This window comes from Falco punctatus (assembly GCF_963210335.1).
Source record: "Falco punctatus genome assembly, chromosome: 7".
Classification (NCBI taxonomy): Eukaryota; Metazoa; Chordata; class Aves; order Falconiformes; family Falconidae; genus Falco; species Falco punctatus.
The window spans coordinates 6,511,571-6,536,757 of NC_137587.1; the positions used below are offsets into that span (position 1 = coordinate 6,511,571).

At 40.0% G+C, this 25,187-nt stretch overlaps 1 protein-coding gene across 10 annotated transcripts in view; it reads left to right on the forward strand.

Moving 5' to 3' along the window:
- Positions 1 to 25,187, forward strand: part of CEP128 (centrosomal protein 128) — a 169,727-nt gene that overhangs the window by 123,525 nt on the left and 21,015 nt on the right. For 3 of the 10 annotated variants that reach the window (XM_080395216.1, XM_080395208.1, XM_080395210.1), the window contains one exon: positions 1 to 25,187. This exon is cut by the window's right edge and continues 21,015 nt beyond it. In XM_080395216.1, coding sequence (XP_080251342.1) covers positions 1 to 107 — 107 coding nt within the window. In that variant the 3' untranslated portion in view covers positions 108 to 25,187. The other 7 variants (XM_080395217.1, XM_080395209.1, XM_080395211.1 and 4 more) reach the window with 5 other exon arrangements.

The window sequence follows — 25,187 nt, forward strand, 5'->3', positions numbered from 1 at the left end:
CAGTTATGAAAAGAATGGCTCCTTTTGATACGAGTGCCACCAAGGACGATTCCATTAACGTTGCTGTCAGTGAAATTAAGCTGCAAGCAGAAAGAGGGAAGCATTAGAACATTTTTCAAAAAACATGCCAGCTTTCTCTGTGGTAAATTCCATTCCGCTCTTTTTTTGGTTTTGAACAGCAGTAATTCCATCTGATACGGGAGTGATGCACCCTGAATGATTCAGCTCTATTGCCAAACACTTGAATGAAAGAGCACCAAGAGTGAGTCTAATGAACTCTTGAGATAATTTATGCATCTTGTACACCAAAGGTTTTCTGGGATTATGCTGTTCTCTTGTATTTGTTTCTGCAGTTGTCCTAAACTAGATTTATTTTATTCCTGAAATATTATGAAATGAAAGACCCATGACATTAATCTTTGCTATGAGCTTGTTTACCACTGTACAGGAATTGTTCTTACATTTGTTTTTTTATAAAATTTAATAATATTATTACCAATGAAAAAATATTCAGAAACTACCTTGGTCCTAATATTTATTATGAAATTTATTATACAGTGTTGTGCCTACGCGTTTGTGATCTTCGGTTTGCAGCAATCATTTAAGCTGTGAAAAATATTAAACAAACCCAAATTTCCTCAAGATTAGTGGAAATTTGTATCATGACTTCAGGTTCAGCATATATCTGTTATAAGCTGTTTAGAATTATTCTTCTAAACAGTTTTATTGGGTGACATCTGGTTAAGGTGTTTAACAGCACCTGAATCTCACCCATGCTCTGTATTAAGCATGCTGAAGGACACTGCTGTATGGCTGTGAAAACTTTTAATAACAGGGTTTAATGACCACTTACTTACTCTGTTTCATCTCTATTAGAAGAGATGTGTCACACTGATTTTAAAATGTTATGGAAATACAATATTGCACAGTTGTATTTGTTCAGATATCTTAATTCAAAACAAATTGGATACAATGCTGCGTTACTGTGGTTGCAAAGTGCACATCACAGGAGAATTTTCTGCTGTCAAAAGAAATGCAAATGTTTCAGATAGTCCTTGTTTTGCTCTCTTCTCTAGTGCTTCTGTTCGATCACTACCAAAGTGCCTTAAATTTTGCCAAATCTGTCAGAGCACTGTAGCAACACGAACACCATGGAAAACATTTTGGTTTGTAGACTTCTTTCATATTTAGGAAGCTTACATCTTCTCTGAAACATTATCTTTTTTTAGCACTGTAGGTGTCTCAGACATAGAATCATAAGAGTATCTCAGGTTGGAAGGGACCCACAAGGATCATCGAGTCGAGCCCCCTGGTCCTCGCAGGACTGCCTAAAGCTAAACTGTGTGACTGAGAGTGTTGTCTGGACGCTCCTTGAACTCTGCCAGGTTGGTGCCATGGCAGCTTCCCTGGGGAGCCTGTTCCAGTCAACGACCACCCGTTGTTCGGTGAAGAACCTTTTCCTGATGTCCAATCTGATCTTCCCTTGACGTGGCTTCGTGCCATTTCCACGTGCCCTATCGCTGGTCACCAGAGAGAGGAGACCAGCCCCTCCCCCGCTGCTGCCCCCCTTGAGGAGGTTGCAGAGTGCCCTGAGGTCACCCCTCAGCCTTCTCTTCTCCCAGCTGAACAAACCAATGACCTCAGCTGCTCCTCACGCATCCTTCCCTTGAGACCTTTCACCAGCTTGGTCACCTTCCTCTGGACACCCGCTAACAGCTTGGTGTCCTCCTTACATTGGGGCTCCCTGAGCCGCGCACAGTTGTGCTTGATGCACCCCAGGACATGGCTGGCCCATTTTCTTTACCTTTTTTTACGTGTATAATGCTATGCGTTGTAGGGCTGGCATTGGCTTTTCACAGACATCTGGCACATCTGCTTGTTCAGAAGGTCAAGAAAGCAAAACAGTGCCATCCATCGCTGCCGACCTCAACGGCAATGACAGGGCCAAGGCAAAAACTCTAACAAATAAACTTCCACGCTGGAGAAGGCAGGACAAATAGAAACCTGCTTGTGGCCTGGTCGGCAAAGAGTGTGGATGTCATAAAGCAGTGTTTAGCTCCAGCCCCAGTTCCCATAAACTAAACTTACTTTAAGTATATCCAACACTTGTAATTTATTTTTTTAATTAGATCAGAGCACAGCTGGAAATATGGTGTTTAAAACATTTTAGCCGGTTTGTCGAGTTGAAACATTAAAAAATTGCAAAATAAAATGTCACCAGCTTGCAGACTTTATGGTACCTACAAATTACGGCTAAAAATATAGAAAGGTCATTTTAAAATAGATTATGAACCATTAAATCATGTTCCCAAAACACCTCATGTTGTAATGAGGTCTGATGCATGGATTGCTGATGGATTCATGTCTGCCCAACCCACTTTACTGAAGCTGAAATGATTTTTGAGGTGAAGCACCTCTTGTTAAATGAATGAGGCTTTAAGAGTCTCAGCCGAGAAAAATAACACAGAAAAATAACGTCCCCTCTTCCTCCTAAGGAATTTGTAAAAATCTGGTTGTGGATTGCTTTTACCATTTTATGTATTTATATGTTTTTTCCTCACTTGTAAATCACAAATCTGAAGTATGTTTCCTTAGAACAGTATCACTGCTGCTTTACGGTGTTAGAAAACTAAGGATAAGCAGCCTGAACTCCTTCGTTATTATAACATCAAATACTGAATCCATTTGCAGGACAGAAATGCCTACTAGATGAATAATTTGGCTTTAGGACTTTAAATATGCTCAGTGCTTAGTATATTTGGCTTTGGCCATGTGACTGGGTTTTCAGCAGTTTTATATACTTTTTTGAAATTTTATACAAGGGCTGGGGGAACAGAAGGGAAGAAGTCAAACAACAAAACAAACAAACAAACAAAAAAGGAATTTTTAATAAGTAGACTTCTGGACTCCAAAGTCAGGAAATTCTTTCTTAAATTTACCCTCTTGGCATGGTAGTCCAGATAGCATGTAATATTTGTCTCGCTTCCACCTTTGATAGAGGTTCATATTACAAAGTGAATTTTGTTTCCTTTTTACTGAAGGCTAAAGTTCCGTTCATGACATTATGTGAAACTGTCCCTTTGTGGTTTAAGAAATAATATTTTTTCCATATTGGCCTGAAATATTGTTCTTCTGACCAGTTTCAGTTTTTAAAGTAGAAAACCAGATAATTTTTTAGTAAAACATTTTGTGTATTTCAGTTCTTTAAAACTGCTGTCCCTTCTGGTAATCAGAGATTTTTTTTTTTTTAATACTTTAACCCTTTGATGATGTGTTCCTTATTTTTTGTCCAAAGCAGTAGTTTTAAATAATCAAAAAATGTGATATCACACTAAAAATGGTGGTTAATTTCTTTATTCTGTTCAGCATTTGGTAAATCAGGCAACTTTATATGTATGTACTAAGTACATACAGATTTAACAAGCTAATATCAGGTGTCCGTTTCTTTTAATTCTGTCCTGAAATACAGTGGTTCTATATTGCGCGTTCTGATCCGCACTGCCCCTGTATTTCAGCATCAAATATTTGTCACTTGAATAACCTTTAAATATTGTGCCCTTCAGTTCCCTAATGTTTTACAGTAGACTTAAGAGTACTTATTTTTAATTACTTTTGAGCTGGTATTTACGAAGTATTTGAAATAATTTATTTTTATTATGTAATAATGTCATCCTGAGAACAAATGTCAAAAATAAATCTCAGTTTAGGATAAAAATAAAATTTTACAGTGTGAAAACAAAGCCATTTTCTTACACTTCTCAATTATTTGATGGAAGCTAGTCTTTGGTGATGGCTAAAGTATTCCTTGGATATTCAAACCTCTGCCACATTTTTACTAGCTGTCCCACCAAAGTAAATAAAGAAGATATATTAAAATTCCTTAAAACAAAGAAAATACTATTCTAAAATCCACTTTTGAGCTAAGGAATCTGCATGTCAGTTCATCCCTGGCTTACAAAACATAATCTCTGCACTGTGTTAACACTGAATGGATTTTTCATGAATGAAAATGCCAATATTGCCCTGAAAGGGAGCAAGTAGGTATTTTTGTAACACTGATAGCACTTTTAAGGCTAAAAATGAGTAGTGTGAAATGTGAATAACGTTCTCCTATCTACAACATGCAGAATTTATTCATGAGTTTGTGTGGAGCTGCTAGTTACAGTCAAATTTTACTCTGGCTCTGTTAAACTCTTCATGTTCAAAGTGGGTTAGTAATATATTTATCTCTGTAAGCCCTGTCTTCACCTCGAAGACGTAACTGATAGCAAAGTTAATGTGAGTTGCAAGCCAATATCGGGGGATGCAGCCTTGTCGGGAATGGATGTGCATGAGAACGTCACACAAATTCCTGTGTTTTTGATATAATTGTAAAATTTAGAAGCAGATGTAGAGGAAAACTAGTAGTAGAAGGAATGGGAAAAAGCTCATGATTAAGCTAAAATTTCAGAACACTTTTATTCTTGGTGCCTTAATTTAAAAACTGCTTTAAGGCTGGTATTTACATCTAAATAAGTGATCCCTAAATAAGATTCCATCTTGGATAAATTTTTGGTTTTACATACTGAAATACTTTCTACTCTAGCACAACTCATCTCAACGCTTTACTGTGAGCATGTCTAGGCTGTTTTGCTTTTCTATGTAAAGGACTAAATTAGATTTTAAATCTGAAGAACATTTTAGTGCTGTATACAGAAGCACAGCAGAGCAGAATCTGATAGCTTTGGTCTCAAAAAGTCTGTAAACTAATGCCTCCGGGAATGTTGACAACAAAAATGAAAGAGATTGCTGTGGTTAAAGTACAACAACATCCAGCATTTATAATTTGTGCTAACTACAATAGCTCTCATGTTTCTAAAGCTAAAGTTGCACATCTGCCATTTTTTAGGCTGCAAGAATGAGATTTTGTTTTCTCTTGCCTTCATAGTGGCAAAATCTGTAATGTCATGAGCCTTGTATGCAGCAGTGATATTTTTAAAATTTCCAGTCATTTAATTTAGGTACCTACTTGGTGCTATTTTGAACTAAATATTTTTGGAACCCAATTGTGAACATGCTTTCATTAAAGTAACACATTTAAATACAAGAGCTGCATAAAGAACTCTCTTTTAGGATAATTCTCTCTTTATTTAGGGACTTGGCTTCTTAGTAGCTGTTTTGCTTAATAAGTACAGCAATTGTTCCTGAGTTGTCCATTATTTTCATCTCAATTTAGACCAGAATTTGATCTTAAACTGCTTTTCCCATTTGCCATCTATGCACTAGTATGTCAGAAGGCACACCATCATTTCTTCACTTACGCTCCACATTAATAATTCTGGTAGTTGATATGCCCAGGGAATGTCATTAATTTTGAAGGCAGTTATTTCTTATAAAACAAGCTCCTTTCATATGAATTCTGCCACTTTTACTTGTTTACGAAAATAAAACCTACTTGGTAAACTGACTAGCATCCGATCACATGCTGCCTATTTTTAAAGATTATCTCACAGGCAAAAGTAAATGTGTCTTACTATGTTTGTCTACGTTTTCTAAGTGCTACCATTCATTCTACTATCAGTTTGTAGAGGAAAATAGCAAAGGACAGACTTTGCTGCAATAACCCTGAAATATTATTGATTCCAGGCAGAAGAAGAGGCTACAAGTAATTTAGGAGATCTGCCTGAGAGCTTAGTCTGGAACCTCAAATCCCTCATATTACAAAGTATATTTCTTCAGTGTGTCAATATCAAATTGCCCTTAGTAGAAACAGTTGCTGGCATCTAAAATATTGCTGAGAAGGGATGCTGAAATTTTCTAAAGATGATCACACAGTATCATTCTACAAATGTGGATTTCTGTGCCATTCTCGTTGTTGAACAAGCATTGAACTGGGAAGTCAGCCCAATTTATGTTTTGGCACTAGGCTTTTCACAGAAACCACCAGTGACCCAGTTTTGTACTTAGTGTGGAGAACGATGAAGATGAGCTGCATTTTACCGCTGGCCAAGAGAACAGTTTGCATCTGTGGCATAAGCTAGCTGGTGCGTGGAGCTTGGGGAATGCCCATTTTTATCCAAACAGCTGCAACCATGAAGACATAGTGTAGCTGGAAAAAAAATTTGTTATATGTTTATACTAACAGAACGTCAATGAGTCCATCAGAAACCACGGACCTGTTTTGTTTTTGCTGGAGACGTCTCCAGTGCAGTCTGAAAGCTAGAAAATGCAGAAACCTTAGTGTGAGGTACATCAGCAGTGAGGCTCACTAGCCACAGAATGTGAATCTGGTAGCATGTTGTCCATTGGTTGATTAGAGGTCCGTAAATTAACAATAGACAGATCAACAAAGTTTAAAAAACAGTGAGACAAATTGTTCTTATTTGGTAGTTAAAAATGCTTTGTGAAAGCAGAAAAATCAAGTGTCAAAGTCAAGAAATGCTTCATTTTTCTGGAATGTGAGTAATTTCTTAAACTAAAAAAACCCAAACACAAACCCCACCAAAAAAATAAACAAAAAACCCCAACCAAAACCTTAAAAGAATATTTTTCTTAAAAAAAACCCTTAAACTAGAGTGACAGCCTTTTATAGACTGTCTTTGAAACTCTTGAATATATTAATCGACAGACATCAATCCCACTTCATGTCATCTCTTATTACGAGAGACTTGCTCGGTTTGATTTAGACTTAATTATGCCCCACACTTTGGGAAATTCTCTTATGTGCGCTCTGCACTGAATGCCAGGCTTGGAATAATTCCATTGGAGGTGGCTGATGTGCTACATATGGAGTGCTGGCTGGGGTGATGTGTTTTAACAAATAGATCAGATGTTCGAATTTCAGCCTTGGTATTACATTACCAGAAGAAAATGACAAATAAATAAATATTTAGACTGTAGATAAGAGTATCCATGCCATGTATTACTGTGGTTTTGAAGGTTAATTGCTTTTGAAGCGGGAATTTCTGCATGGGCTTATTCACAAATTCTGATTTTTTTAATTTTTATTTTTCCTTGGAGAGTGTAGAAAAAAAAATGGTAATCACTTTTGAGTTCTGGAACGCATTTTGTCATTTCGTGTTGCCAGTTTCTATTTAATTTGGGGATAACTAAAAAAGCAGCTAATTCTGATACCTCATTACAAGCACTCCTAATTAAGTCAGTTGATGCAAGAGTAATTTTTTCTCCAGATCTTTTGTTTTCATTTAATTTGAATAAAAATACAGTGTTTCTTACATTAAGTATTCTAAAACTGCTGCAAAATTACTCTTGTAATCTAGCATTTAGGTTGGGAAATTCTAAAATTCAGATTGCCTAGGCATCTTACACACGTGACACTGAACTTTTCCCAGTCACCTATTGCCAGTGCAGTACGCTGTCAAGTGACCTTAAAGAATCTACACAATTTCAGTGACTTACATAGATGAGGATGTCTCTATACCGGTGTGAAGTCAGAAAGGTCAGTTTAATTCCTCTAAACCTTGTTGTTTTACCTGTTAATGTAATGGAGATAGACATACTGGAATGGAATTCCTCAACATGCAATTATTTCTTGACATAAAGTCCTTGAAAGACCTTTGCCAGTAGTTTAAGCAGGGAATCCTGCTCCTGATGTAATACAACAGGCTGCCTGACCACGTTCCCATGGAAGCTCAACTTAGGGGACATCCATAGGGACGTCTGTGTGGAAAAACAAGTATCTGTCTTGTCTTTGTTAAATTTTCATCTTATTTATCTTCCTTAAATTTTGATCTTAGCAGTTTGATTTTGTGTGGTTGTATAAGCGTGCTGCTGCTTTTCATTCCTGTAAAACACACCAGAGAAGGCAGCGCGCTGAAGCCGACGTCACTGTAGTACCCAGGACTAGTGCTGTTTCCTTCAGACTTGGTTGCTGACGTGTACAGGTGTGTTCAGCCTTCTTCTAGCCATGTAGACATCATCTCTAGTTCCGTTCATATCTTTACGTATCTTCCTTACGGACACGCGTACCCATGTTTGTACACTGTAAAACTTCACCGGTCAAAGAGAAAATTAGTCCTTTGTACTTGGAAATCCTGTCTAGGTGGAAGCTGGCAGAGACCTCATCTCTAGTACCAGTGGAGTGATGATTTCAGGCTGGATTTGACAAAAAGGGGTGAAGTATTTTCTCAGCCTACTTTTTTATTGCAATGTGGAGGTTGGCAAGTCTACAATATGCGGTGGTCTGGTGAGCAACAAATATTTACTGAACAATCCATGATCTTATAAAAATAATTTCATACAAAACTGTAAACATTTGGAATAATTTGGCACTATCTTATTTTTCTATTTTAGTTATTTTTTCAGAATCTGAGAAATGGGGTTTTGAGTTCATTTGGGCTCTTGTATAAGTACTTTTGTTTTTTTCAAGAAGACTAAACCAAACTTAGTTATATAATGAAAACCACTGTACTTCTAAATGCTGACAATACAAGCTTATGAAATTTGCAAAATTCGGAAATGTTGCAGCTCTTTATTCCACTCTGATGTGGGCTAATACAGCTTTTTCAATGTAATGAAACCTCTTAAAGGAGACCCAGTTCATCTGTTAAGGTGTGTCGACTGTATTTCACGTTCACTGCTAAATGTGTTGTTACACATCAGTTTTTCAACAAAATCCAGTAATTTGTTGAGTACCTAAAATGGGAATTTTCATGTGTAGGGAGAAGCTAATTATTTAATACATTTAAATACCAGCACTATTGATAGACATTTTAACAAAAGACTCACAAAATGAAACCAAGTTTAACTATTTGTTGGACATTCTCTAATGTTGGGGTTTTTTTGTCCTATGATATTTTTGTTCCAAGATAGCTTCCCAATGTGTTTGCATTCTAGTGTTTCCATTATCTGCCACCTTCAGGGAGGATAAAATGGAACTTACTAAAATGTATGTAATGAATTAAAACAATATTTAATCATGGAATCATTTAGGTTGGAGAAGACCCTTATAGAGCATCAAGTCCAACCAAACTACTGCTTGACTATTATTTTGCGTGAATCACATGGATGCACATAACGCTACATCTACGATTTGCATTTTTCAGAACACCTCTTGCAGGTTTAGGAATAAAGCATTGTACAAGTGTAAAATGAGAAGCTTGTTACCATGTTATTCCAAAACGCAGCCCTCATCAACCTGATAGCTTGCCACAGAGTCTGCAGGTATGCTTAAATTTGGTTAAGGCTCTACCTGGAAAGTTCTTAGGTTAATTTAATGTCAATATTGGTACCTACTTTCTGCAGTCAGAATATAAAATGTTAGCCAACGAGGCACTAATAAAACCATGAAACTTAATTACTTTTTGCTGACTTGGGACTTACTCCCAGCTATTCCTGAAAGCAAGGTTGCAAGTCTTTATTGCATCTTAGGAGATAGTACCTTTGCAGGATCAAAGTTGCTAGTTGTACTCGTAATTTAAATTATAACATGAATTGTTATCATTTTTGTAAGCTAACAAAATAAATTATTTTTCCAAGCAGTGCACAGCATCTGTAATCATTTGCCTAACACTGCCAAGCTTTTGTAAAGACCTGTTTTATGTAATTGATGTTTTTTGTCTGAAATATAGTTGTGTGATGTGAATTTATGTTGTCTGATTTTGCTTTTTAACTTGCCTCTAAGAAAACAATGTCGCAGCACTCTCCAAACTACCGGCTGCAATAAGGTCTTTTACCATCTCATACCAACATACTCTTTGTGCCAGTCCCTCTGCCGTCTTCTGGTCTCTCCTCCTCTATAATTCCTCTGTAATTTCCCCCTTTTTAAAAAATCTTTTTTCTTTTCCTTTTTAACACAATATGCTTTCAGATTTTTTCTTTATTTTCTTTCTCCTACTATAATATTTGTTTCCAAACTTAAGATGGTAGTTTCACAGTGAGAATCACTAGTTTTCTACAAAAGTGTGTGTTTAAAACACTTGTTTAGGTAAAACATTTGTTTACCATTATGGACCAAAAAAATAAATCTGGCAACGTATCATAGCGTTACAGTAGGGCTGGGTCTTTACATCGGCCATGAGTCACTGGGTGCTTCCAGAGATATCCTTGCATGGGCCAAGGCTGCTGTGCCTGTGACCTTACGGAGTGGGATCGAGATTCGTTTGGCTGAGCTTGGGGTGGGACAGAACACATGCGTCCGTCTCAATGAACCTGCTGTTGTAGTCAGCAGAGTACCTGGGATCTTTGGCATCGTTCATCTCATCCCAAAGTAAACACCCAGGCTACGATCAAATGAATTGCAGCGAACTGCTCTAACTATATTGACTAGGTCTCTGTTTAGGAAAAAGGGAAAGCAGGCAGCTACCTGGCATTATGGGCACGAGTCAGGTGGGATTCACCACATCCACCTGCAGGGTGGGGTCTGTCCATGTGTGCTTCATCTGGATTCCCAGGTAAGGGCTTTATTACCTTAAATAAAAGACAACACTGGAGTCAGTAGAACAGGATGCAGTTAAACATGCAAAAGGGATTGAGCCATTGCAGTATTTAATGGAACAAAAATCCTTGTTGCTGGGAAGTCCCACAGAGCTAAATTTCTATGGAAGCGTTTAATGGAAAAGCAAAGCCTTGTGTTATATTTCAAAACACAAAGTAAACCCCAAAATAAAATGTGTTGCATCATTCCATATAAAGAAGTTTTCTTATTCTGTTTTCTCACGATGAGATGGCCAAACTAGAGCTTATATCCTGAGAAATCGCTCATTGAAAGCCTGTAATTATTTTGCTAATTCAGTTCTCAATTATATATTCTCTTGCCTTTTGGAGTTAAGGGGTTTTGCATGTCTTTTGCATATTTTTGTGATCTGCAGTTGTGTTATGGCAAACATCTTTTTACCATTTTTTTCACTGACCTTGGTGCCTGCAGAGTTGTTTCTTTCACATATTCTCACTCCTCTCTCCAGCTGCTGTTGCTGCACAACAGTTTTTTCTCCTTAAATATGTTATCCCAGAGGCACTACCGCTATTGCTGCCGGGCTGGGCCGTGGCCAGTGGTGGGTCCATCTGGGAGCCACTGGCCTGGGCTCCATCAGGCACGGGGGCGGCTTCTGGCAGCTCCTCGCAGAAGCCTCCCCCGTAGCCCCCTGCTACCAACACCTGGCCCAGCAAACCCAATGCACATTAGTATGTTGGCTCTAATTTTACCTGTAAAGCTAAGTTCAGTAAGGTTGAACAAGCAGCTGATGCTTGACAGCACCCTGTAGCAAAGTCAAAAGAAATCATGAAATTAAAAGTTTTCATACACACGAGCAGTACGTGAATAGGAGTAGTCACTGATGCCACAGAATCAGCATCGAGGGCAGGTTTTACTGTGAATGTTTTATATTTGATTGGAGCGGATATTTCACGGAAGTATATTTTAAATGTATTTTTGCATTAGAAAAAAAAGTTGAAAGGAACATTTAGTCACTAATTGCATCTTTTCATTGCATGTAAAAAAAGTGTTCTTTGGCTCCAGCTGCTGCTAGCCCACTGCTAATCCCATTTTCTGGAGGTTTAGGGGTAAGTTGGCCTAAAACATACTAACCTTAATAGCTCTCAGCTGTTATTATTTTAAAAAATACATAAGGATTTTAACCATCACTTTTCTTGATAGACTTCTCGACAGTTTTTGCCAGCTTCCGTGATTTAAACTGGAAGTTCTGGCCAAATTCCAATTTAATTTGTTACATACACTTTTTCTACCCTCTGGCATTCTGTGGCAATATGGAATGCTTTCTTCATATCCGTGTGGCCTGTTTTGCACTGCTCTTCTCTGTGAGAAGGAGGATAGATCAGGCCAGGGAAATGCGACGGAGAACCCGAGCGATATGAACTGTCCTGCTCTCCATACCTGACGTAGGTATGTAACTGTCCCATCTCTTTTGGACCTGATTTCTGAAGCGTAGGGCCATTGATGTGGCTATAAATCTGTAATTTTAATATAACTATATAATATACCCAATCTAAAATAAAATCTATAATTATATCCGTTGATCCATGGTTTTAAGTCACGTTGCTTATATATGAATTATATGGTCTCTTATCAGTCGTAAACAATGTAGAGAAGGAGCTTCTCAGAATCATAGAACAGTTTGGGTTGGAAGGGACCTTTAAAGGCCATCTAGTCCAACCCCCTGCAACAGGCAGGGACATCTTCCACTGCTCAGGTTGCTCAGAGCCCCGTCCAGCCTGACCTTGGATATGACCAGGGACAGGGCATCTGTCACCTCTCTGGGCAACCTCTGCTAGTGTCCCACCACCCTCACTGTAAAAATTGTCTTCCTTATATCTAGCCTGAATCTGCCGTCAGACCTTGGCGTGTTGTCCCATGGCTTGTGACGGGCGAGCCTGGTATTATCCCCCTTTCCACCTTCAGGTCTAGTTTAAAGCTCTATCGATCAGCCCTGCTAGCTTGTGAGCAAAGACCTCCTTCCCGCTTTGGGAACGACAAATCCCATCTGACTCCAGCAGGTCTGGTGCTGTGTAGACCATCCCATTACCGAAAAAAAAACCAAATTCTGGCGGTGACGTCAGCCACACAGTATTGCAGTTCCACTGTAAGGCACAGAGCCATAGGAAACCTGGCTGCATTAATTCCAGAACCGCTTGGATTTCTTACACCATTTGCCCTAAGATTAATTTGTAGTTGGTAATGTGTGAATATGAATATGTTTTCAAGTGGTTCTAAAGAGAGGGGGAAAAACCACTATCCAAACAAGCTATTATTTGCAAAATCTTCCCACTGCTTCTGAAGGTCAAATTTCAAGTACAAATCCATTTTGTTTTGGTTTGGAATTTTTTTTGTTTGATGTAATGTATGTTGGCTGGTATTTTTACCTTGCAGTGGAATAAAGAACAGCTTCAATTCTAAGATACTCGGTTTTGCCAGATTTTTTTAAAGAAGTAAAGATTTTTTAAAAAAAATATAGGAGTCCCCTGAATGCACTGTAACTTCTAAAATACTGTACATTTACCTTGCTTTTATCGATTTCTTAGTGATATTTACTTCCCATGCTTCTTATTTCCATCTGCAGCTTGCAATGGACACGGTGAAAGCAAAGCAGTTACATTACATTTTAAAATGTTTTTTAAGGTTAGTGCTTAGTTGAAGTACTGCTAGAGACAAGACGATGGCATTTTGCTGGCACTTTATAAAAAGAAAGAAAAAAGAATAATAAATAGTCTTAAGAATCTGTAATGAAAAAAAATTGCTGGGAGCATCCTAGTATATGGGGTTTGCATTACTCAACCACTTAAGAACTGGGATCCCACTGCATGAAATACCACAAAAAGAAGCAATCTTACTACAGGTGCCTTTAAAATCTTTTAAAAGTAGAAATATATGCGCAAATTTTGTATTAGTATGGTTCAACTCATCTTTCCTAAAGAACAGGTTCTAGAATTCTCCCAGGAGTCAATAGATATGGAAGAAAGGTATTTCAAAACTCCGGGAGATTTGGGATGGGAATCAGTGTTAATTGGGGCAGTCATGGACCGGTGGCTTCAGCTGGTCATTGGTGTTCTGGGCTATAATAACGGGGCATCTCGTCATTGCTTCTGAAGGAGGTACCAGTCTGCAGCTGCTGATGGAGACTTCAGCATCCCCCGACAGCAGAGCTCTCGTGATGGCAGACAAATACCCTACAGGCGCCTTTACAAGTGAAAACAAGGAGTTTATTCCAGTCTCCTTATGGCTACCTTAAGAATATGTGATCCTTAAGTAACGTTGGAAAATCAGCAAATACTGTCTGCAAAAGGCTGCTTGAAAATGACTGGAAGCACTAATGGTTCTCCAGAAGACAGGATGACTATGAGGACAAGTTAATTGACATCTTTGATGCATTCAGCTATATGGCTTACTGCTCAAACAGCATTTTTCAATGAGTGAGGAAGGTAGGTTGTTGTATAATGAGTGGGCAAATTGGTTTAACGAGGATTTTGGTGGTGGTCTCAGGACAGCATATTTGTTGTGTCCTCAGACAGAAGCTCCAGCTGGCCCTAGGTCGGTGGTGTGGGCCCCACCTTAAGCTGGTTTTATAAGCCAGGGACCCACTGAACTATGAAGCGGTGTTTCTGCCTGGCCTGGCCCCGGGTACCTCGAACTCAGATAGGAACTAACCTGGAGTACAGGATGGTGTCTATGGAAGACTTCTGAGAACTGTGGAATAATAATGATAGGGAATGCTGAAAACTGAAATTTGGATTCTATCCCAGGAGCTGAGAATTCTGAAAGTCTGTCTACAGCAAATTTTGTCATAACTTGCAAACAGGCGATGATCTGTGTAACACTGAATCTGGCATAGGCTGACGCAAGCAGCAGCAGTGACTGAGGTGCATGCTGCTTGTGATTTCCTTACACTCCCTTGGACCAAACTCTTCTATGACTTTGTGAAGGGACGGTTCCAAAAGTTCTCCCCACACCTACCCTCTCTAGAAAAGCAGTGCTGTTTCTCTTAATTTATTGTAAACTCTGTTTTGTGGTAGAAATAGAATAAAAAGAGATAGAAATGTCTCAACCTTCGAGGCACTCACTGAATACAGACATAAAATTTACCAGCATAAGTCAAAGTTAGAATAGGTTTTCAGATTTTGTGGCCAGGTTTTTGGTCACTTTTTCAGAGTTCCTGAGAGTTGCTGTCTTGGCATCTCATCTGCTGATCTTACCCTCAGGGCACACGTAACTTTCCATTTCCCAAATCCTTTTGTCTTGTAATAGTCATGCAGTGGGTCACATTTGCTTTATTTGTTTGAGTTAATATAACATGGGTTTTTCTTAACAAAGAGAGATCAGTGGGGTCAGGGACCTTTGGGGAAAGGCAGGAAGATGACTCCCGAAGGAGTAACTGAACGAGCCTCGGCAGAGAAGTTTTCAGTATGTGGGGTGGGGCTCTCGGGGAGCTCAGCAAGAGGCGAAAATAGGACATTGCTGAGAGAAGGAGGGAACAAGACAGCGAGCCAAGCCTGAGAGGTGATGGAAATAAACATTCCTGGGGACTTAGGAGGGACTGTGCATCGTTTGCTGCATCTCAGAAAACCACCATGTCGCTGGTCAGAGACCAAGCCTGGAAGAAAGGACTTATTTGTGGGCAGGAGGAAATTTATTTAGAGATCTTTTAATCTTACTCTGTTTTACTTAAACATTTGAAGATTTCTCTTTTTTTAGAAAAGATAATTATTCTAACCTGTGTTCTGACAACGCCTCCTTTTTCCTGCTTAAAATCTTTGTAAACTTGGAGGGGGAATTTGCTCTAGGGTGGTTGTTTCTGGTGATCCGCTTTCCATCCCTGGTTGATTCAAGGCCTCATATTTCTGTGTTTTCAAGCTCTTTTTTTTTTTTTTTTTCAGAATTCCATCTTTTTTCAGAGCAGGCCAAATCCTGGAGCAGTACAGAAGCCTCCTGCCCAGCAGGATTATGTACATGCACCTGTCCATCTTAATTCCTTTACTTGTTCCTGTTTGTTCTCTCCCAGCCATTCTCATCTGTCCCCTAATTCTCCTTCCAGTGTCCTGTTCTTAGCCTCTGTCCTTGGAGAAGCCAGCTGCCTCTTTCACCACAAGACAATTAACTAGTCACAAGTTCGTTAGAGATTTTTTTTTTCTTCTGGATATCACATCATTACTTAACATGCACATAATCCCTCTAGTAAGGAAGCTTCTTGATAATCCAGAGAAAGTTATATACTCCAGCTCCTTTGGAATCTTTCTGGTTAGGTTCACAAAGGAAACCTTTCTTGCTCAATTCCAGCTGTTCCACATGTTCCACCACTGCTAGCTTGAAGTATCTTCGTGCCATGGCCACAGCTGGCACTGACTGGCAGTAACCCCTGATTTAGCCAACTTTCATTATACATTTATTGGCAAGAACTGGGCTCAGAGCAAACTACCCAAGGTTTAAGTGCTCTGTTATAGAGAAAAAGTACCTGGGTGCAAAGTAAAGCAATATTCTTTGGGGAACGTAAACCCCAAGAACAGCGGCACCATTTCAAACAAAAACTTCATCTAATCTAGACTCCTGCCTCCTGGTGTCAAGGAACAGTATTGAGATCTTTGCAAATATATCATGTAGTTTTAGGGGTGTTCTCCTAGCTCCTAACAGTTTTTGTTTCACGGAGTTCCTGAACCTGTGGTGAAAGCCTTGTATTCGATAATAGCTTTAAGGTTTCTTTTTGCTTCCATGAAGTGTGCTAACACTTTCTGAATCTGTATGAACTTAGAGCATCCATAAGATCCTTCAGCAAAGAGTTCTGCTACTTAACCATGCAGTGTGGGTGTAGTCACCCTTTTGAATATGCCTCCTGTAAATTTCTAATTCAAGTGACCTTATTTTTACTATGGTAAAAGCAAATTTGTCACCTGAAGACATTTCTGTTATCATTAAAATGTGCTTTTCCAAAATGAATGCAGAAAATAAAAGGTCCAAGTTGTTTCTTTCCTGGTCAGTCTCTGCTGTGGCTGCCTGATAGGCTGCAAGTGCTTCAACAGCAAGGTGCCCATCTAGATGGGAATTTTTTAACAAGGAAGAAAGATGTGTGGGAGTTGTTAGTTACTGGAGAGAGGTTGGACCCTTCTGGCTTTATTTGAGGCTCTTGGAAGACAATGTGTGAACCAGAGACCCCATCACCCTCATCAAGGAGGATCTGTCCCTTAGACACATCCTAGTCTCAGGAGAACACCATTTTTTTTCCTGAGGAACCAGGACTGTTCTGCTGAGCAGATAAGATCAGCGAATAAAATAGTGTGACTAGCTCATTTAGATGCTCAAAGGGAAGGAACGGACAGGAGACACCCGGGGCCTGGCAAAACTGCTTTCTTCAAGGTGGAGTGTCTGAATGAGGTTGGGGACGAATGACGTTCCCTCCAGCAGCCCAGGCTAATCAAGTATGTCACTGCAACTGTGACCTTTTTACGGAACAGTGGGAGATTGCTATTTCATAGTGGATTGTTGTTTTATACTGGCATTCGAAGCCCGTGTAATCTTTGCTGGATCTCAATGGACTGCTCTAACGTGGAAGGCGTTACCCTTTGTGAGATACCCCAGCATGCAGGTGAGCCTACAATGCACCCATCGTTTTGTTCAGGCATACACAAAGTGGAATCTGCAGAACACCAGCCACTGCTGCACACAACTGGGCTCTTAAACCGGCACTCATCTCTCTCTCTGGAAGCATTTTCATCCTGGTCTGATCCTGAAGGGTCCCAGTTTTTTCAAACTTAGCAGTTTGGGGGGAAGTCCATTGTTTTGTGGAATATAGGAGTGTTTTTCCTTAACAATTCCTGCGGCCACTGGAGTCTTGGCCGACTGCTAACAGTGTCTGTGCCACAGGCAGGGGAGGGGGTATTGCAGGGAGGGGCTGTTCTTCACCACAGTCCGTGCTGACAGCAGTGTCCGCCGCTGTCAGAAGGACCCATGTGGGTGACTCGAGAGGGATTGTTCTTCCATCTGTTGCAGTACCGAAACAATGCCCCAGCAGGATGCTGGAAGCTATACGGGGGATGAGATGTAAAAGCCTGCTTTTCAATGCTCCATTACCCTGTTTAGTGTTTGCTTGCCTTCTCCATTGTGTATTTCATGAAGTTTTAATTTTTATTTATTATATTTTTAATGCTGCATGCCAAATACTGTGGGTGCAAAGATGATGGCAAATAAATAAAATAATCGGTATTATGCACGAGAATAATTTTGTAAAAATCAGCCTCTTGCTGACCTCAGTGAGCTGGTACTTCTGCAAAATGTTTTGCTATTCACATTGTTTCTGTAGCTTTTCTTCTCACATGCCAAACCTGTAATTAGATCTGCCCTCTTGTTTCTCATGGCAGGTAAGGAGAGAGAGAGACACTTTTAACTGCTGTCTTAATTTCCAGGTATGTGCAGTGCCTTAGCCAAAGCAGAGCTGCAAGCCTGGGGCTAAACCAGGAAGAGTCCTGGTCCCACATCTCCTTGCTTTAACTGTAAGACTCTGCAGTAATCTACTTAAGGTCTTTATGGGTAAAGTTCTTTATCTGCACTAAAAGTGACATTAAACAGTCTAACAAGTTGCCTTTGTTAGGAGGCTAAGCAGAAAGCAAGAGCGCAGTGGCACTTTTTTCATCAGAAAATGTAAGATATTTTTCTGCTGTCCATTTCTGAAATTTTTGAAAGAGAACTGGCAAGAGACTTGAGTTACTTCTGTAGATTTTGCATTGCTAATTTTAAGTCCACGTAAGTGAGCAACTGGGGGGCATGGCCATGCCAAGCACAGAGAAGAATTAGGTATCAGTTAGGGGAATTGGGAGCAAATCAACATGGGAAGACCTTGAAAGAAAATGCACAAGTCATGGAAGGAAAAAAAAAATACTTCAAAAGGCAAGAGTCTGTGACTGGTTACAGCTGTCAGGAAACATCAGTCCTGCTCCCAATCTTCTTTGCTATTTAAGGAAAGAAAAGAAATTTGAAGAATTTAATTTTAATTACATATAATAACACGCTGGGGAAGTTGAACATGCCAGGGCCTACCCTGTATCTAATGTTTCACATAATTTGCCTGCTGCCCTGGCTGGGAGTTTCTATACATGCCTGTCATGTGAACGGCAGTTCCCCAAGGCTTTGGGATTATTCTGGTTTTGTGCCATAACACTCTGTTCCCATTGCTTTAAACCTGTTTAATGAATCGGAAGCTGGATTGATTTAGCACTTGGGGTACCAGCATAAAATTAATGGTTGTAATAACTTTTTCAGATCCTATTGCCTTGTTCTCCCTGTTATCTTTGAAGAAATGTGGAGAAGAACAGTAGGCTAAATGTCAATATAACTTTGTGTCATTAAACTGCGGAAACTTAGATGCACATGAGGGGGTTGGGAGCTGGGTGTAAGCCCTCCCTCCCAGTGAAGTCTGCAGGTGGTGTGAGAGCAGGTACATTAGCTGCAGAGACATGCAAAATTGCTTCTAAGTTTTGTTCACCTTCTGGCTAGGAGGATGTTCTCTCTCCCCTTAACAGCGGTGACAACAAAACAAAAAAACAAAATCAGGGGAATGGCCAAGGTCTGCCCGAGTAAGAGCAAATACCTTTCTTACCTTCTCTGGTGCTGCCTGGTGTCCCACTGCCCTGGGGGGAGCTCAGAGCATCACCCACGGTACAACCTGGGCACAGGACGGGGACCTGGGGGGGCAGGACACCCTTCTGCTGCTCTGCCAAAGCACCACAGAGCCCCTCTGTGTTTGCCGTGCCCCTGGCTCAAGGAGAAAGTTTGGCTTCATCTGTTCTGGCAACCTCACAATTCCCGTTCTAAGCCCCTGAAACGGAGCCGTGGTTGTGTCACGTGGCATGCGTGGTGGGAGAAAAACTGGCTTGGAATCAACGGCATGAAAATCTCAAAACACAAGTGAAGCTAAAGCACTATTGAGCACGTAAATGCTGCCCTTGGCATAGGAGTGGGAGAGAAAATCAGTGATCAGGGAAGAAAAGATGTTCCAGGAGCATCAAAAGAGTGCCATTGGGATAGATGGCCAAGAAGGTCACCTGCCCCCTCTTGGGAGAGCTGTCTGTGCCTAAATTTACCCTGTGACCACGCATGCAAGGACAAGAAAGTACTAAACTACTTCCTCTGGAAATCAAACATGCTTTCCAACCCTTTCCACTCTTGACGCTCCCTGCTGATAAAAGGGAAAGGCAGGAGTGTAAAGTTTGTTGCAGTGCAAACTGATAAACTAGCTATATACATATATTAAATATATATATATATATGAATTTTCACGAATAGTACTATGGATTTTAGAGTCTCAGGTTACTGACAGCACAATATTAATATGTTCCAAATACTGGGTTTGCCATGGAGATTTAGTACATTTACTGAACAGAAGTCGCGGTGGCTAAACAAACTCACATAACCCCGGGGGTTGAGGTAGGACGTTCTCTCAGCTTCAGCTGTTTCGAACGTTGGGTGTTTGTTTCCTTTAATGCTAGTCTCCAAAGGTCTGCAGTTCAAAGGGGGAAAAAAGGCTGAGCATTTGTGCTTGAAAAAGGCTGTGTCTGTTTATTCTATTAGTGATGGTTATCCAGGCACTTGTATCATTCTTCGTATCAGACTTTGACACTTGGATGTCTACGGTTGGGTTGGCTGTTGGTTGCAAGCGGCTGTTGCTTCAGTCATTGCTTGAAACATTGGAATGAAGCCTGAGCCTCTTGGACATTTTAAGTAGCTGGTTTATTTGTCTTTCCAAAGCAATTTATCTAAATAGGCCAACACAATCAAATTACATGGGATTCTAAATACATTCCACTGCCCAGTCTGACATCTTAATTAGAACTTTTAAAAAATAATGATTACCTTTCGGCTCCCAAAATTTCAAAAACCTTTCCTAAAAATTGGCCAGTGAATATCACTAACAGCCACACAAAGCTATTTGTTTTTTAGAGTTGATCAGACTTTCCATTGGCACGTATTCTGGCAAAAAAAAAAAAAAAAAAAAAAAAAAAAAAAAAAGCTGCAAGGAGGAATACAATTTATGCTGGTTCAAAACCACAAAAGCAGAGACTCACTGATAGTTCCATTTATGATCTTTATCTTGCATAAAACCTTTCCTATCCACCTTTGTCTAAAACAGTGCCTTGTAAAGACATTTCTTTTCCAATACAGTGTAACCTAATTGGGTTACACAATATTGTGAGTAATTTAAAATACCATGATGATTGCATTGCCTTTTCCACACTGCTTCCAACTGAACTTTGTTTCCACAGGGACTGTGTGAGTGGAGCTATCGCTGTTAAGTGTCACTTTGACTTTTTCTGCCTTCATATATGGGTTGCCTCGTGTGCCTCAGAGTGGACTATCACCTGTGAATGAATGAGGATAAATACTCCACGCTATTCAGAAACACAAGGCTTTGCAGTGTATGAAAGACAAACAGCATCAGAGCTAAGAGGTAAGGATTTAGCAAGATGCTAGCGAGCATTACGACCTGCCTTGGTTTTCTGAGGGTCATTAAAGTAAAATAAGTTTTAGACACCTTAAATACCTCTTAGATGCATGGCCAGCTGATTTGCACTGGTCTTTAAAAATAAAAAACCCAGAATTTCAGTGTAGTTATCAGAATTGCAAATGATTCTTTTAGTATTTTGTTCCAGGTGTTCTTGTTTGAGGAGCTAGATACTGACCTTGACAGGTGGACATTAAGATAGTTGTATGTGACCACAACTTATATCAAAACTCCATTGCTCAAGGTAAAGTGAGCACAATCTACTAGAGATTAAAATTTATGAAATATTAATTCAGTTAGCAGTTTTGGTCATAAGAACAAGGCTGCATTCAGTGGAAATTAAATTTTGGAAGTTTCGCTCCAGCATGCCAAATGCACAGCATTCCCTAAGAGACCCCAGCACCAAGAGCTGGGCCTTCAGACAGCTTCAAACCCTGTTCATGGCCACTTTCATTCCAGGTGACCAAAATTAACCTAGTCTGGCATAAAACCCCCTGAAAAGCAGACGGCTGAGATGCCAAGTCTCAGAACCAACTGCTTTGCCTACAGATCCTCTTGCATCACTTGCTAACGTAGCCACAGCCTTTGTGACTCTGGGAAGTTTCAGCTGCTCTGTCTGTGAGCAGTTCTTCATTTGAAGTAGTTGGCAACATTTACCTTTTCCTTCAACACCGCTTTCACCTTCATAGATATGTGGTACTGTTTGATTGCAAACTATCTGAATGAAAATAGCGAGCATCAGAAATTTGATGCTGAGTGTGTAAAGGCCATAATACAAACCAGTTCCTATATTCCTGATCTGCTTGTTGCAATTCCGTGATCATACTTCTTGTCTTGCACCAGAGATTCATGTTCAGTTTCCATTATCACAGCTAGCATTGAGCCCAGTACTTCCCATTAAAGTTTCAGATTGTTTTACAGCATAAGATCATTTGAATCTTATAACAAATCAAACAATATACAGAAGAAAAAAGATCAGTACCACATATTTCTGAGATTTCTGCCTTGTAGTTTAGTTGACCCTAAAATAAGTTCAAGAGACAGCTTTTTAAGCACAGTGTCACTGGTTTTGGCTGAAATGTGTTCTCGTCCTGCCTTAATGCAGTCGTTCTCATCTGCTTTTCTGTCTCTGTACGGAGAGACTAGAGGACTGCTGCCAAAACCAAGGGCAGCTGCCATCCTCGAGCCATTGCTGATAAAGTGTGAGCAAGAACTGACAACAGGAAGGATGGATGGATGGGTGGGTGGTGGATGGAAGTCCACCAAACAAGATAAAACTATCAAATACTGAGGGATGCATATAGGAACCTGTATGAAACAGAACAGAAACAACAAGTCGAGGCTTGTTTGCAGCAGAACTGTAAGAGAGATGGCAGCAAAAGGACTGGTTGAGGAGACATGAAATCAGAATTCATCGAAGGCAGAGTGAGAAAATGGTGCTAAGTGGGAGAAGACGGAGAATGTGGGAGGATAGAGTTGCCATTGCAGAAATTCACCTTGGTCACCTAAGAGCAGTGTCTGCTCTGCATACGTACATTTTGCGTGTGCAGCAGATCTAGTAGCTGTGCTGCTTGCTAAGGAAATAATAGCCAGCTGGCAGTTCTAGGAGAGAAATTTAGAGATGGAAAGAATGATATCATAGTAAGAAGTCTTGGCTAATGCCAAGAACAAAGATGTGAAACAACAGGTAGGAAAAATTTCACATTATCAGTGATGCAAGGAGGGAGTATCAGAGCTAAGAAAAATATCAGTGAAAACTGAAGTCAAATAAGATGCAAAGAGAAGCAGGAGGTTCAACCTATAATATATGATCCAAGACAACATGTCTCAAAGACCAAACAGAGCATCCTGAAAACACTGAGATGACCTAAGGAAGAAATACTGATTTTATTAGGAAGAGGAAAAGAACAATTAGTTTCTTATTTGCCTTCCTAAAAAGGGTGAAAGGACAAATAGGTTGAGATATAAAGAAACAATGAAAACATAATTTTGTTTACTGGCAAACAGGTAAGTGATAATGCAAGTTTATGAGTAACAGGTCAAAACAGTTTGCCAGCTGTTCATGGAAAGCTTTGTGAGAAACAGCTGAAGTTGAGGTATAGTCAAGGTGTAGTCAAATTACAGGACTTTAAGCTCTTTTCAAATTCTGGCCATCTTAAAAACTTCATAATGCTTGAACTTGAAATCTTCTTCAATTCAGACATATCGCAGTTTCAATTCTTGCAAGTTGTTTTATAATATCAATATACATATTTGGTTTACTTTTTTTATAAAATAAAGCCCTGTAAAAAAAATCATAGCTCTAAGGAGCTAATATCTATAGTGGAATGGATAATTCATTAGGATGAGTGACTCAGCAGAATTGGTGTAGTTGACTTTAGATGCCTTCATGGAAAAGTGGCAAAATTTTGTTATTTATAGCTTGAGATATTCTGAATATTTTTATCAATTGTTTTTCACATTTGTACTGTAGTATAAATGGCAGGCTATTCTTGCATTATGAAGTAGTAAGCTTTGAGGAGGAACTTGAAGGTGGCTGAAAAAATGGCTACATATGGTTTAAATCAGAAACAGCCATCTGAAGGGAGAAGTAATAAGCAAATCAGCCAGCCAGCTAAACAACAGAATACAATTCCTGCTAAGTCTTTGGCACAGAAGTGCCCTCCCAGTGCCCCAAAGCATCTGGGAAATGAGTATGGCATTCAAAGCCTGACAGATGGTGAGAGCATCCTGCCTGTGCTCAGACCATGCCAACTGAGGATACCTGGTCTTTAATGGTCAGAATTGCACTTGAATGCAAAAAACTTTTCAATCATCTTAAGTCTGAGACCATCCAGATGAATACAGTGTCTGGTAAATGTAGTTTTGCTGGTTTTGATGAGAAACAGAACTATGGTTTTGGTATTAGAACAGAACACCAGAGCCTTCAGAGTGAAAATTGAAAGCCTCTCTCTGTGAAGCTGGATTGTTTTTGGATCCTTAGTCTTCCTTAAATGATCCTGGGTTAGAAACTGTGTGTTAATGAGATATTAACTCTTTCCCAGACAGATTTTTAATGGAGGATTCCGCCAGTCCTATTCCTTGTGAAGAGCAAACCAGAGCTTCCTTGGGGCAGGCAACACTGAAGTGGTGTTCCAAGCAGTTTGGCTCCACAGAACACAGGCGAACAGGGTAAGATAGGGTGAAAAATACACCTCTACGCTGAGCAGCCAAACAGCCTTACGGACAGCTGCCTTTTGCACAAGGTGGGTAGTTTATGGGGCAGGTATTAACCCTGGGCCTTGATTCGTAACAGGCAGGGAACCCAAACAGTGTCAGTTCAGCTGAGCTCCGCCCTCTGTTTGAAAATGGAGAGGAAAATAAGCTAATACATTTCTAAAATGTGTTTGTCAAAATGAGGTTTTGTTTTGTAGGAATGTTTCCTCAATTATGCATGGAACACACGTGGCTCTCCACTTACTCCTACAAATAAAATGCATTGCATCTACAAATGCTTGCTAAGAGGGGGGAGGATTAGAAAGTTAAGGAGCTGAGGTGGATGGGGTTATGACTACCATCTGGAGGATGGGCAGAACAAAAGGATTTTGGGATACTGGAGGCAAGGTAGGAGAACGTGCCCATCTGACATTCTCTGTTCTGTAAGCAGCAGGAGTTGGGAAGTCCTGCCTCTTTGAGGGGTACACTTGATATGTTTTTTTGTCATTCCACGTGCCATCTGAGAGGGAGGAATCCTGGAACTTCTGAATGTATGTGAATCAGGAATAGGAGTTTTGCATTTATTGCCATGGAAATATCTGACATACTTTGCCTTTGTGAGCCAAGATCTGGTGAAGAAAATGGAATTTAAGTCCAAACTTAATGTCTACATATGATAAAATACAGGGTTAAAGTGTGGCAACTGAGAAACTGTCTCAAGGAATTTCTACTGATAGAGGCTGGAGAACTGCCTAGATGGCCCAGGGAAAGCAGCAACAGTAGCAGGACATGGCCAGGTAGTCCAAGTTGAATCTGTCAAACAAAGCTCACCTACCCCATACTGATGATTTAGGGCTTGGCCCAGTGTAGAGCCTCAATGGAGAAATCCCACATGTGTTCTCACTGTCCCTGTTCGTACATACGTACACCTGGAATTTCAGTGAGCAATCAGTCTCTCTCCAACCTGTCTTTAATACAGTGATTCAACAAATTGCTTCTATCCTCCTTCCTCCACCATCCCAGTTGTCATCTTCCAAACTGAAGAGTCAAGAGGACCCT